Genomic DNA, 14,067 nt, shown 5'->3' on the forward strand with positions numbered 1-14,067 from the left:
ATTTCATGACGTCATAGAGTGACACTACTTGAAGATAGCGTTGGTAGGATGATTAAAATTGAACTGAAAATGGAAAATTAACACATTCGCACCCGATGGCGTATTGGTACGACAAGTTTGTTTACTAGCCAACGCCACCTCGGTTGCGGATGGGTTAGATAATAAACAAGAATGCTGTATCAGTATTTCATGACGTCATAGAGTGACACTTCTTGAAGATAGCGTTGGTAGGATGATTAAAACTGAACTGAAAATTTAAAATTAACACATTCGCACCCGATGGCGTATTGGTACGGCAAGTCTGTTTACTAACCAACAGCACTCTCGGTTGCGGATGCGTTAAATAATAAACAACAATGCTGTATCAGTATTTCATGACGTCATAGAGTGACACTTCTCGAAGATAGCGTTGGTACGATGATTAAAACTGAACTGAAAATTTAAAATTAACCCATTCGCACCCGATGGCGTATTGGTACGGCAAGTTTCTATACTAGCCAACGCCTTGCGTTAACTCCAAGGACCTAGTCCCTAGCATCTCTATCCTTCTAGAAGCAATCAAATTGTCAAAACCATCAACACTATCACCAAAGCAGATGATCAAGTTCAACGATCATAAAGACCTTCCAGGATCCTCTGTTAGCCTCAATCGACCCGTGAAGGTTTCCTGTTTGGTTGCCTCGCTCGGTAATGTCTTGATACAAGTTCGCGGAGCATGTAGTCACTCGTTTAGCCGAGAGAGATCGTTCTTATCAAGGATCGCTGGTCCCCGTATAGAAGGCCAACAGTTTGTTGGAGTGTGACCGGTCGCAGCAGAGCAGGCTTGGCTCTGGAATCACCGCGAAATGGACCATCCGTTCGCGCAGTTTCCGTCGAGGGTAGTCGACGGTTGCCGTTCTCCAGGCTTTTCCACTTGGAGCGCGAATTTATGACGATACTACCGCCTGGCCGGTCTCTCTCTCTCTCTCTCTCTCTCTCTCTCTCTCTCTTTCTCTGTCAGCTAGACAGCCGCTGTACAGTTCCAACTCCACTCTCCGTCTCTCTCGCTCTCTCTCCCGAGGTCCCTTCTCCCCGTCAGCCGCATCCTCGTCCCATCGTGCTCCGGCCGTTTGGTATAGAAGCACCGTCGAGGCCCATGAATTATTCTCACGGCTCTGCCCGTGGGAAAATACGAGAGTTGCGCCAGTAGGCATCGTAAATGCGGCTGCTAATTGCGCTCGGCGACGACCACCAGCCCGGCGCGAGCCCAACAAGAGCAGCCCGGATAGTCCGGCTCCTGAATATCGCTGTCTTTTTTCCTTCCGACAGGGACACGCACCGCCGTCCCGAATCGGCAGATTCGGGTGGCCCGAATCGATGGAAGTCACTCTAACCAAAGTTTCAACCATCTCCGCCGAAGTGGTAGAGTCGAGAGTTCCATTGAATAATCCCATTCGTTCGTTTCCTACGCCTTTCTCTTTTTGGCTTTCGTTGTTTCGTCACAGCACGCTGTACGGTGAAAATTACCTGGAGCGTCTCTGAATAGTCCAGCTTCCGAATATAACCGACCTTTTTTCCGTGCGACACACTACGATCCTGAACCAGGATTTACAAATCTTTTCTCGCTTTACGATCAACGACGTAGCGTCAATTTGGTTTCTATATCTGTATCTTATCTTTCGGATTTACAGAATTCCGATCACTCGGATCGGCATTTAAAATATTTTTCGAAACATTTTCTCGAGCACTGCTCGCATCCGGTCACCCTCTTTCTCATCCCTCTGCACCACTTTGCATCCCTTTGCACCCCTAGCTTGCCAACCCCGTTCACCGATTAATTGAGAGATTTTCAGGCTTCCATTACGGCTCGACTGTCCGCTCGGGGATAGTATTCGGACTCGCGTAACCTTCCTCCCCGGACGATCGTCGTTGCCGCAGGATTTCGCGTTCCAACACCGCACCTTTTTTTTTTTGCTCTCTCCTCCTCCCCCACTGAAATTCGATTCCCGTGTAGCCCCTATAAATCGCAGATAATCTAGTTTTCCTGCGCCAACGGCGCCGGGCCGCGGCTCTCTTCGATCGGCGACGGACTTTTTGCGGACCCGCGATCTCGTATCTTTCACTTCTCCCGATTGCACGCCGTTCGATCGCGCTATTACCATTTTTCCCCGAGCTTCGGGCTGGCTATTGTTTCTCCTCGTAACGTTGTTCGTCAATTATTTTAGCGATTTTATTATAGGTAGCCTTACTCTTCTTCTCCGAAACGCTGTTCGTTTTGAATTTTTAGTTTTAGCCATTTTAACCGTACCGGCCCGAATAGACCGGCTTCAAATTTTCCCTTTTACGATTATCGAAATGATCGCATAAATTCCCTTACCGAAGCTTATGTAAAAATTGTACGCGAATCTGAAAATTTCGAAATGCGTATTAATTGAGCGTCGATCATTTTTCTCCGGAATTTTATTAATATCAAAATAAACCTGCACTATAAGCGACCGACAGGATATGTTGCGTTATAAGAAAAACACTTCTCAATTTTTATTATGGTATATGATTGGATTAAAAATTTCACTCAATCATTTCCAGTTGAAAGAAGATTGATAATTCGAACAGTTTTGAAATGTAAAATCTGGCGACATTTATAATATTTCTTCAGCCGCTTCTTTACAGCTACAACAACTTCGAAACTAAAAATCTGTGGCAGGTCGTTCGAGCAACATTTACAATTCACCTCTTAACAAAATCTTTTAAAGACCAGGTTTCGTTAGAACGCACAGAAATATTTCTTCAGCCGCTTCTTTACAGCTACAACAATTTCGAAATTAAAAATCTGTGGCAGGTCGTTCGAGGTTACAATCAACTTTTGCACAACGAAGCGTTTCGAAAACCAGGTTTCTTTCAAGATTCTAGATCGGAATACTTCTTTGTCACAATCTCAGACAGTTCCGACAATTAAGACCGAGTTGATAAGGTCGAGTGGCAGTCGATTATGTTAACTCCAGTCCGAACTGGCTCCGGTTCCCGGTTTTCGACGGTTTCGAGGAAGTTTCGTCGTTTTCACGGCCGGTCGATGGAAATGTTAGTGTTCGCCGGCCGCCGGCGTGCTCGAGGGGGATGCAAGGGGACGTGCGGAGGGTGGAGTGCAGCGACATTCGTTGCATCGGTCTCTCGAGTGCGGCCGACGAAGGGAAAGAGCAAGTGCAACGCGCAAGTGCAATCCCACGAGTCCTCTCGAAGAGATGTGTTCCGCGGAACATTGTTACGCTCGCGTTGCGTCGCGATATACAAATACCATTGCGGCGGTGCATCCACCCTTATTCAACCCCCCTCCCCCAATACCATCCATCCACCCTTATTCTACTGTTCCGGAAAAGCCGAATCTCCGCGGGCGTTTATGGTACCGAGAATATTATTGTATTCGCAACAACGTTTGTTCTTCGAGTTCAAGTTGTGCGAGATTGAAATTTTTATCGATTGTACTACATTTTTTTCGGGCTGGCTGTTCTTGATCCTGCGAGCCTAATCGATCGATTTTCGATAGAGATAGGATTTTTATTTTTCTTTGGTGGCTGATCCTGGAAAAGTTGAACTGATGTTTTTATTTTATGTTAGTCGCTCGATCAATGGTCTGTTTCACGGTTGTCACTGTTTTATAGTTAGGACTTTTTGGGTTTGGTCGTAGAAGCTGCATCGTTCTTTTAATATTCAATTTCCATATTTTCTTACCAATTCCATTTATGTATTTGATTCATGCTTTTTACTGTTTTTTTTTAATTATTTTATACCGTGTAAATAGTGTAAAAGGTATAACACTATTCTTGAAAAAGAAAGAAAACTGCTTTACAGAATTAATTATTTACATATTTCAGAAAAAGTCATACAAAATTTTATGAACCAAAGTGTACTGAAAATGAGTAATGGTTATAAGTAGACAGCGGATCTTTATGCAAAATAAAACTTTTCTATCTGAATAGCAGCAAACTGGAGTAAAATAGAAATTTATTTTCTTTCTCAATACGTTTAACAGGTCGAAAATAATTTAACAGTATCTTTAAGTTCCTCTAATATTTTTAATATTTTGTTTTTAATGCTTGGTCGTTCCAGTGTTGAAAAGTTATCGTCTTTTTAAAAATGTCCCGATATCACTGTGACAGACTGTATTGTATGTTTCACTTCGTCACATACATATTTGACGACGTTCTTCTTTTTAATATTTGAACATCAACCGGGCTATCTCGTTTTTACGACTTTGATGAAATACGATTTTAAGCACCACTTTGGTTCCTAATTAAACGCAGCCGCAATCGCGGGCGAACAAACGCGCGGAAAACACAATGGCGACTAGAGGCCGCACGCACGCAGTTCGGACTCAATTAAATTCTCATCAGTATATTTCAAACCGGCGGATAAATTCTTGATGGATAATTCACGCCTGTTGGTATCGACTAGCTCTGAATTAGCACGTCCCGGTGATTTAATATCAACTTTAACATTTCCCCTATGGAAACGGGCTCTCGTTCGATAATCGCCTCGAGGCAAATAAGAATCGATTCGGATTGGACCGTACACCGCCGCTAATTGATTAACAGTCGCTCGAGTTTTCCAGAAGACCGGGTTTTCAAACGCGCGTTAGAATACAACGTGTGTTTCTCCCCTTGTTCTCGACGCGATTTGAATAGCGTATTACCAGACCTTTCCTTTTCCGTGTTTAATATTCATGTTCCGTGCGTCTCCCCCCTCCCCCCCACTGATACATATGAGCATATTGACTGACCCGAACCGTTGTTACCAATTGCCAATAAAACAAGCTTGCTCGGACAAACTCGCAAGATCTACCCTCGAAGAAACTTTTCCGACAATCGGCGTCCTATCAATCCAAACTCCTCCGGGAATTCGATGGGATTGCTGTACTTGTGTGTGTATACTGTATGTATGACTGTGTGTGTGCGTGTACACCAAGTAAATTTCATTTAGCCTGACAAACTTATTTACACACTGGCTCAGCTTTAATTACTGCGCTTATTCGACGACCCCCTCTTCCGCGCGCTCGCGCGCACCATTTAATCCAGGACTTAATTACTTCATTTATTTACCAATTAATTCGCACTCCACTCCCTCGCAGTATCATACATTTGCGTAAGATCGGCTAAACGCGAAACGGTTCGAACAGTACCTCGGTGTATCGCGTACATTAATTTTGTGATTACACCCAACTCGTTTTTATAATGATTCACAATAGCAAAAATTTTCTAGCGATGGAACACTAAAGCAAAAATAAGCTGAAAATCGTGGAAAAATGTAATTTTCACCACATTTTCAATCGTTCATAACTGCTGAACCAATTGACCCAATTTAATGCGTGGGAATCTACAAAACATATATTTTGAAGTTTGGTTACAAGCCCGAATGAAAAAGTTGTGAACAGCAACTTTTACTTTTTTGTTTTTGTTACTTAAACACAATTTTTCCACAATTTTCATTACACGTCATTTAGAAAACTAGTTTTTCTGCCAAGCTAGAAAGATTAAAGTCGTTTGGTCGATTTTTGAAAAATTTGTACTGATTTAACCTCTTAAGCACTGCCACGCGACTATAGTGGATTCCGTGGAACGCACCAGTTTGAACGGTAACGCCACTATAGCGGCTTTTGTGCCATTGGCGGCCAGTCGTGCCGTCCCTGGGAGACAGAGTTGCGGACGAGCGCTCCGTGTTTAAGAGGTTAAAGCGTGTGCTATCAATTATGTGACTGTATCCATGCAATCACGAGGAAACGGAACCGCAAACTCAGAAGTGATATAGAAATGGTTAGAAAATTGTGAAACGTACGTTTGTCAATCTGAAAAGTTTCAATTCAAAATCGCACTATCAACACTTCGGAGTCCGTATCGCATTTTCTGTAATCGTTATCGTATCGATTCCACAGTCCCCTCTTCAAAGCATCGTGGAACAATATGAAAATGGCTGGAACGGGTTTCAGAAAGCGTTCGATGCATCGGTTCCACTGTCCAATTAAGTGTCAACGAGACGAAAAAGTTTCCAGACAAATAAAGGAACGTGGTCCGCGACGGCGTTAATTAATTTAAATCGCGAACACTGTCGCCGGTCGCGCGAACATGTTCCGCCGGTGGAAACAACCGGGCGAGAGCGGGGAATTTTCGTTTCGGAAAAATGTGGAGCGGAAAAATATCGAAACGCTGACTCGTAACAATGTTCCGCCGTACGTTTCCGCTCGAAGGATAACGCTGCCATTCCCGTTCACCGTTATATCCGCGACGCGCCGCGTTACATTATGCATGATCGTGGAACGATCCGGCGCTCTCGCATTATTCTTTTTCGCGGACAATATATAATATCTTGCGCGCACCGTGTTTTACCTCTCAGACCGGGCGCGGCGGATTTTCCGCGTTCGCGATCGCTAATCGAGCGAAATCCGCCGATAAACCACGCGCGAACCATTCCGAACAGAAAATTGCAAAATCTGCGAAATTATCTCTCTGCAGCTAATATACTGAGCTTCATGTATTCAAAAAAAAAACTTCCGCAATTTTTATGGACTGACGAGCACACATGACGCACTGTGTACGCGTGCAAGAAGCTTCACTTTTTGGAAAAATGCACTTCCATGGACTGGAATTAATTTTAACACGTTCGCTGCCGAGCGACATTTTCAAAAACGGTTCCACCACGCCAACAAATTTTAATTAATCAATTGTAAAATAAAAATACAAAACATGTATTTATTGGGAAAAAATTCTTGGGCTTTTTTCCCCCAAAGCCAGATACCTTCAAAGAACATGAAAATACAAACTTCGACCTACGAGATAACTCGTAACTTCGAACGTGTTAAATGGCTATGCTCAGTCAATTATGCGTCTTTTGAACTGTAGAAAAGCGATTGAAAAATGCATTTTTCCAAATTGTTCCTGTCGATCGTTTTTTGTGCCCGCGAAGGCCGAACGAATTTGCACGCGCGTTTCGCGAGCGTTCTGCGTGGACTTTTGCAGACTGCCACGATCGTAGCTGGCTCTGGTGCGCTTCTGGGTAAGGAAAATTACCGTTTTACACGCATTCCATCCGGCAGCGAGCGTTCCCGCGCGAGGTCCCTTGTCCTGGCGACAATGCGATCCCCTTTCCCACAGTGGACACCGGCTGCGAAGACATTCCGTCCACGTTTCTAGCTCGCGTTTCTCCACGCACGTGCGTTATCTTTGCAGCGTGAACGTTTAAACGCCTAAGATGGTCGTCGATCAGGGAACGAGTCACCGCGGTTGCCCGGTCAACGATTTACCAGGTGCGCGATCGAATTCGTGGCCCTCGAGATGCATTTCGCACGTCGAGCATTTCGATTTGCAACCTCGTTTTACGATCGAGCATTCGAAATCAGAAACAAACATCGTGCAAAATGATTCTGGCGAGATAAGAACGCGAGACGCTGTTCGGCATGGTGTACGATAAGAAATATCCGAGGTTGTACTATTTTTGTATTATCATTGAAGAAATGATTTATTTTAAAAACCAGAAGCTTCGTTCTAACAAATTTCATTAGATAGAAATGTTATTCGGTGCTGTACCCTTTTCGTATTACGATTGAGGAAACGTTCTTGAGGTTGAAGAAATGATTTGTTTTGAAAACCAGAAGCTTCGTTCTAACAAATTTCATTAGATAGAAATGTTATTCGGTGCTGTACCCTTTTCGTATTACGATTGAGGAAACGTTCTCGAGGTTGAAGAAATGATTTACTTAAAAAAACCAGAAGCTTCGTTATATCAAATGTACCAGAACATTTGGAGAATCGAAGAACCTGTTGCAGAATAATGAATAATAAATAAATTGTGGACTTTATGCATTCATGAAAACAGCGAGAATTAAATTAATTCGAGAATATCAGTATACTGCTTTCGACTCGTTACAATCATTCGAAGCAAGAGAGAATAGTGTAGTTGGTTCTTGCTTTTCGTGAATAATGCAGAAAATTGTTGCAGGAAAATTCGCTGAGTAATAATAAATTGAAATTGAACGAATTAATTAGTAGAGGGAACGTTTTGGGCGATTTTTGGATTCCAGGCTCTGATCGGAGGATTCGCGGTGGAATTCGCGAAGGTAGGGGTCACGAATTTTTCGCTTAGGGTCTGTTTGATCGACTGTGGACGCGTGGGCGGTCGGGACCAGTCGAATTTTCCCGGCTGTATAATTCGACGCGGTCCCGGCTGGTAAACAAGCGGTCTGTCGGTGATCGTAGGAAGAATATAAGCACTCCGACGAGAGTCTTTTGTCTCGGCGCTCTTTGTTCCCGTCGACGGATGTCTCGACGGGTCAATGAATCGGTCTCGACGATTCACCAGTGGAAATGCGTTTCGTTTGGTACGCCATGCCGATGCACCAGACTGCATTGTTCGCATGTTTGCGACTTCCATCGTGTCCTGTCCGCTCGTACGTGTGCGCCTGTCTGCGTTTATGCAAGAGAGCACCGCATTGCATCGACGTTAACCCTAGAGCCACCGAGGGAGGGTCCTCTCGAACCCCCTCAAATCGAAAATGTAAAAAAAATATATTTCCCTTGGCTACGAGAGATTTCAGAAAATTATTCACTGCCGTCTTCTGTCAAGAATTGATAAGAACAATTTTGCTACAAGATCAGGGCTGTTTGTTTTTAACCGAACGATTTTCTGGGATATTGCAATTTCATTAATTTTTCAAGACACTAGAAGAAATTGTGGAAAATAATTTTTGGGACTGTTTCCTTGTTGAGAATAATTTTGTTCACAAAGTTAGCAACAGCAAGTTTAATAATGTCTGAAAGAACAAAGTAGCTTTAAAACTGCAAGTTCCCATCTGATAAAAGTCAAATGGAAGATTGCAAATTGATAGCAAAAATTCGCAAGCTTGCAGGGGATCATCCCTTGCATTCATCAGGCAAACCTTGACCCGAGAGATCCGTCCACCCATCGTTGCAATTAGGCTCGCAGAAGGGTAGCATGGTCCCGATCGAGTGTATCAGGGATTATGCAAGAGCGACGTGTTCGAAAGCAGTACTTTTGCGTAAGACTATCGCATCTGGGCCACGATTACGTCAATGGCCGAGAGGGCGACGAATTCCGCGTACTGTCACCCACACGTACAGATCGAGGTTGCACGAGGAAAACATAGCTGTTAACCCTAGAATCCTACGTATAAACCGCACGTTCGCAGAACGTTTTATAATCTATGCCAAATCAAATTATTTAGATCGTGATACGACACTCTTGACAGCAGACATCTTTTCTCTAAAATATTCTTCCATATCACTCACATTCTTCGAAACATTCTATGTTCGAGGTAAACTGGGCACATTTGTTTATTTTGTAAGCAGGTAGTTTTAGTCTCTGGAGAAATTGTTCCTGCAGAAAAAAATAACCCTGGATTCAGAAAAAAATTGTTCTTGCATACAGAAATAAGCCTAGTCTCTGAATACAATTATTGCTACACAAAAAGATAGTTCTCGTCTCTGAAAAATTCTTCCTGCACGAACAGATAATCCCAGTCTCTGAAAAAAATTGTTTTCACGCGAAGAAATAATTTTGGTCTCCTAGAAATTCGGTTTGGACAAAGAGAAACAGCTCTGGCCGTTGGAAAAATGGTTTGTACCAGGAAAAAGGATACGTCCCGTTTTTAAAAACATTTATTTTGAACGAAATAAATCTCTCAAAAATATTCTTTTGTCCAGGGGAAACATTTCGAACGTTAAAATCCACGTTCTTACGGGTCGGAGAACCCACCCCTGTGCCATAAGTTCAAAGGTTAATTAAATGATCAACGTATAAAGCGATCGCAGCGAGTTTCGAGTTAACCCCAACAAAGTTGTCGCAGTTCCGCAGCAACGGGGTATCGGATTAACCCGATGAATTCAAAGAAATTAGCACCGCTATCACGTTATGAACGACAAAAGGCGGCAGTATTAGCAGGGGCGAACGCAATTACCCCTAATCCGTGTCTTCCTCGAATCGATCGTGTCCTGAATGAAGAATTATTAATATACTGGGGATTGTATGCGTTCCTGACAAAAGTGGATGAAATTTCATACAATATAGAAACGTTAAAAGAGATGCGTTACTTATATCTTATTAAAACTAAAATCTATTAAATATACGTATAGGTTATTTATTTCTGTTAAACTGAAACCAAAATTCACGTTTCTGTCTTCGATATTTAATCTTTAAATAAAATATATGAACATCGATTTTCTTCTATGAAATTAATCACATTCTAAAGACTCTAATGATTATTTCCAATTCATCAAAACGATTGATAAAGAACAGTTTTTTATTTAGCTCCTATTTCCTACAATCCAAGCCGACAATTTTTATTTTACATAAATGTCTGCTGTCTATTAATCATTGTAGGTGGAAATGTTACAATCTTGTTAGTGCAAGGGGTTGAAAGGGAGAAATAAATTTCCATTCGGCTCCAAAGAGCTTCCATTTTGCAGGAAGTGTAACAGTCCGATTATTATGATTCCAGTTACGATTCCAACGTGTTTCGAGCGCGCTATTGAATTATCCGATCGGGTATAAATGTTAATCGACCGCCTCTGTTTCAGGAAATGACCGTGCCGCCCACGCCACTGACGGCCATCGCCCAGACACCGAGGAAGGAGCTCGAGACGAAGTTCACGTTCAATCCATTGCTGGCGAAGGTGAGAGAAACAATCCGCGTTGTTTATTATTCACGGAGAAATTCAAAGATCGGCTCTACCCGGCGAATAACTTCGCTGGGACGATCCGCCATTTCGCCGCACCCGTTTCGAGTTCTGCAAGATTGAACGCCCTCCATCACATTCTAAAGAAAAACCAAATATTATTCGAATAGAGTGTTCAAAGTACCATTATTCGACCTCCGAATTCATAAAATTTTACGTCGTTTTTATGACATTGCTTCCGTACAATCTAAAAGAATCTTGAGTCACGATTTAAAAACAATATTTAAATATTATTATTAGAGGTGCTTCTTCACCAGTCAAACCGTTCATTCTTCATACCACACGATAAAAGACCCCCATATAATACGCACTATGGCAAGTTTTAAGTTAGTAACCGTACCTCAAGGGTAGTTACGGGATCAGCTTTGTTTAATGAATTATGCTCTATTTCTTCCGTTCTGCTTAACAAAAAATTACGAAAAAATTCATGAATATTCAACCCGGTGACGCACACGGTCTTGAATTTTTTCCAAAGTTTTGGCTGGGAAATCGATTTTTGAAAAATTGCTGAAATCTAATTTCCCTCAAGTATGCTCTATTTCTCCTGTTCCGCTTAACGAAAAATTGCGAAAAAATTCATGAACATTCAACCCGGTGACGCACACGGTCTTGAATTTTTTCCGAATTTTTGGCTGGGAAATCGATTTTTGAAAGATTGCTGGAGTTTAATTTCCCTTGAGGGTCCTATCGAACGAAGAAAGATTAATTATTGAGCGACTCCCTTATTCTGCTATTTTCTTTAAAATTTGTACCGAGAGACTGTATGTTGTAGAGCGAGGGGTTTATTAATTTTGTTGTTGTTCGAATTGCGTTTTTAATCCGTACGGAATTAATCGACTCCGGTCGTTTTTCCTTTTGTCCGGCGCGGTTCGCCTACTTCTTCGGCAGTTTCTTTGCGAGCCGCGGCTTTCGAGACCACGAAACACTTGACACGATGCCAAGTAGCACGAAACCCGGCCCTCTCGGTCCTTCGCAAGCCGAAAACGCCTTCCGGCGTCGATCGATCGGACACGCGTCGCTCGAGCGGTATTTAGCGGCCGCGTGCACAACCGGCTAACCGAAATCCCTCGTCCCACCCCCGGTTTTACATAATGGTTAGGCATCCGTCGAAATCCCGCTTTTTATCGATACGCGATTCCGCGATCGATATCCGACCTCTGATTCGATTCGTCAGCTTCGCACATTGGCACTTATTATATTCCCAATTGGCTATATCGGTCTGCAAATTAAATATTTCTCTCCGATGCTATTTTTACGTGTTCCTGCGGGTCGTTATGCGAAATAAAAATTTCCCGAGTCAGCAGCATGAAATCGAAGTTAAATGAGAATTTATTAATTCAGTTTTAGTCATCTTAAAAAATAAAACCCACACTCTATTCGTTAATTGTAAAAAGAAGTGAACACACAGAAAGTGATAGAAAGTATTCTAGCGTTCTGGTTATTTGCAAATAATCACGAAGAAGGTCTACGATTTAATTTGCACACCTACCCGACTGTTCTTTCTCTTCTACAAAATTAAATTCTACAGAATACCGTGGATCTAATGAAAACGATAAAGGAAGGAAAATTAAACACCGAGACTGTAACCGTGAACATTTGGACACTTCGAGTTTGGTTGAACTGTTTAAAAAAAAATCCTTAAATTGGTTCTAAGCTGCTAAATCTTGACTTTGGTGCAAGTGCTTCGTCCAGTTGCGGTTTTCAGTTCGCAATTCGCCGGAATTTTTTCGCAACGAGAAATTTGTCTTTGGCGAACCGTGAAATGTAATATCGGCGAATATTTACCGGCCGTTTGACAATTACGTCCGGCAGGAATTTTTATGGACGGACATGGTACAGCGAGGAGCATTTGTTGTAACACGACCAAGAATTTCTGCATTTAAAAAAGTAATTGTATTTAACCGGCAGAAAAAGTTTCTGCTTTATAACGTCGCGGTCTTGCTGTTAAGCTCTCTCCGCGGTTCGTTAAAATGCGAATAAACGCGCCGGGGAGCGAGCCGGAGTTGATCGGTTTTAGCACTTTCGTTGGCATCGAACTTCGTCTCTAAAAGTCATTTATAATTAGACTGCGGGTGTCCATAGCATATCTCGATCAACGAGCCGCTGCTGGTACAATGTATTGTGTAGCGGCTTCGAAAACTAAATGATCGCTGCGATTCCGAAATTGTCGACGTTTAGATCGTTATAGTTCCATAAAGGTGAATAGTACGGCGGTAAATCTCGTCACATTTTAAAGCTTGGAACCGCTACTTTTACGACGCATCGTTTATTTTCTGCTGAGACGGTTTGGGATGCTGTAGTGGGTGGGAAACTGGAGACATGATTTTTCTCGAGAATGCTGAATTGAAACGTCTGTAGAAACGTTGCGAAATTTCTCCGGCGAACGAATCTTACGTGGATTTGAAAATTGAAGCTTCCTCTTTGCAACGAGATATGTAAATTTCTCGTACGATTTTTTTTTTTTTTATGAATGACAAATACACCGTGAATTTCCCAGTAACACACTTGCTTCAGTCGATCGAACTTGATCTTCATTGTTATTTTATAAAACGGCGTGAAAAAATCGTACATCAAGTTTTGAAGGATTGATACAAAGAGGAGGCTTCATTCTTTAAATTCACGGTGGATTCGGTCGTGAACAATTTTTTGTAATGTGTTTATAGATCTTTGAATTTGCAGCATTTTCGAGGGAAAACGTGTCTTCGGTTTTTCACCCTCCGCGTCGCCAGAAAATATTTTAAACAAAAACGAACGATGGTACGTAAAAGTAGAGGCTTCAAGCTTTAAAATAAGCCCATTGTTGTTACGATTTTTTTTTCTAGAGATGGATAAGAATAATTGTGAAGCTCTGGAAAGAGCAGGGACTGCACGAGAGACCGAAGCTCTCCGAGTAATAAAAAAATGGCTAAATTAACTGAAATTAGACTAGTTTATACATTTCGGTCGGCCAGGCAAGGGTTAAAAAGTGGCAGAGCGATTTATGTGGCCAGGACACTCTTGATAATGGCCTGCACAGTTTTTATATCCCCATAAGGGCGCAGTCTAAAGGCTGAAGTACTGCACGGGTCGCTATCCAACTCGAAAGGATGATAAATTAACCTCCCGAGGACGGCGAACGTGTAATCAAAGGGCAACCGTTTCCCTTCACGCATAAGTTGATATAGTCGTAGAGGCATATGTATGTAGTTGCAGCGTTTATTCGATTAAAATCAACGGAAAATGCAAATAAGCTGCGCCGCGAGACTTTATTGCCACGGAAACGGTGCAACCGAAACTCTCTGCCACACGAAAAACGCCGGGTCACGTTTAGCACTCTGACCGCCATCGTGAAAGCAGAAATCCAATTAATACC

General features: G+C 42.5%; 1 protein-coding gene across 4 annotated transcripts in view; it reads left to right on the plus strand.

Moving 5' to 3' along the window:
* Positions 1-14,067, plus strand: part of Lilli (AF4/FMR2 family member lilliputian) — a 335,845-nt gene that overhangs the window by 231,271 nt on the left and 90,507 nt on the right. For all 4 annotated transcript variants that reach the window (XM_076785359.1, XM_076785360.1, XM_076785361.1 and 1 more), the window contains one exon: positions 10,557-10,652. In XM_076785359.1, the coding sequence (XP_076641474.1) occupies positions 10,557-10,652 (96 nt within the window). The remainder of the gene's footprint in view (positions 1-10,556; positions 10,653-14,067) is intronic.

Source organism: Halictus rubicundus, chromosome 3 (assembly GCF_050948215.1).
Source record: "Halictus rubicundus isolate RS-2024b chromosome 3, iyHalRubi1_principal, whole genome shotgun sequence".
Classification (NCBI taxonomy): domain Eukaryota; kingdom Metazoa; phylum Arthropoda; class Insecta; order Hymenoptera; family Halictidae; genus Halictus; species Halictus rubicundus.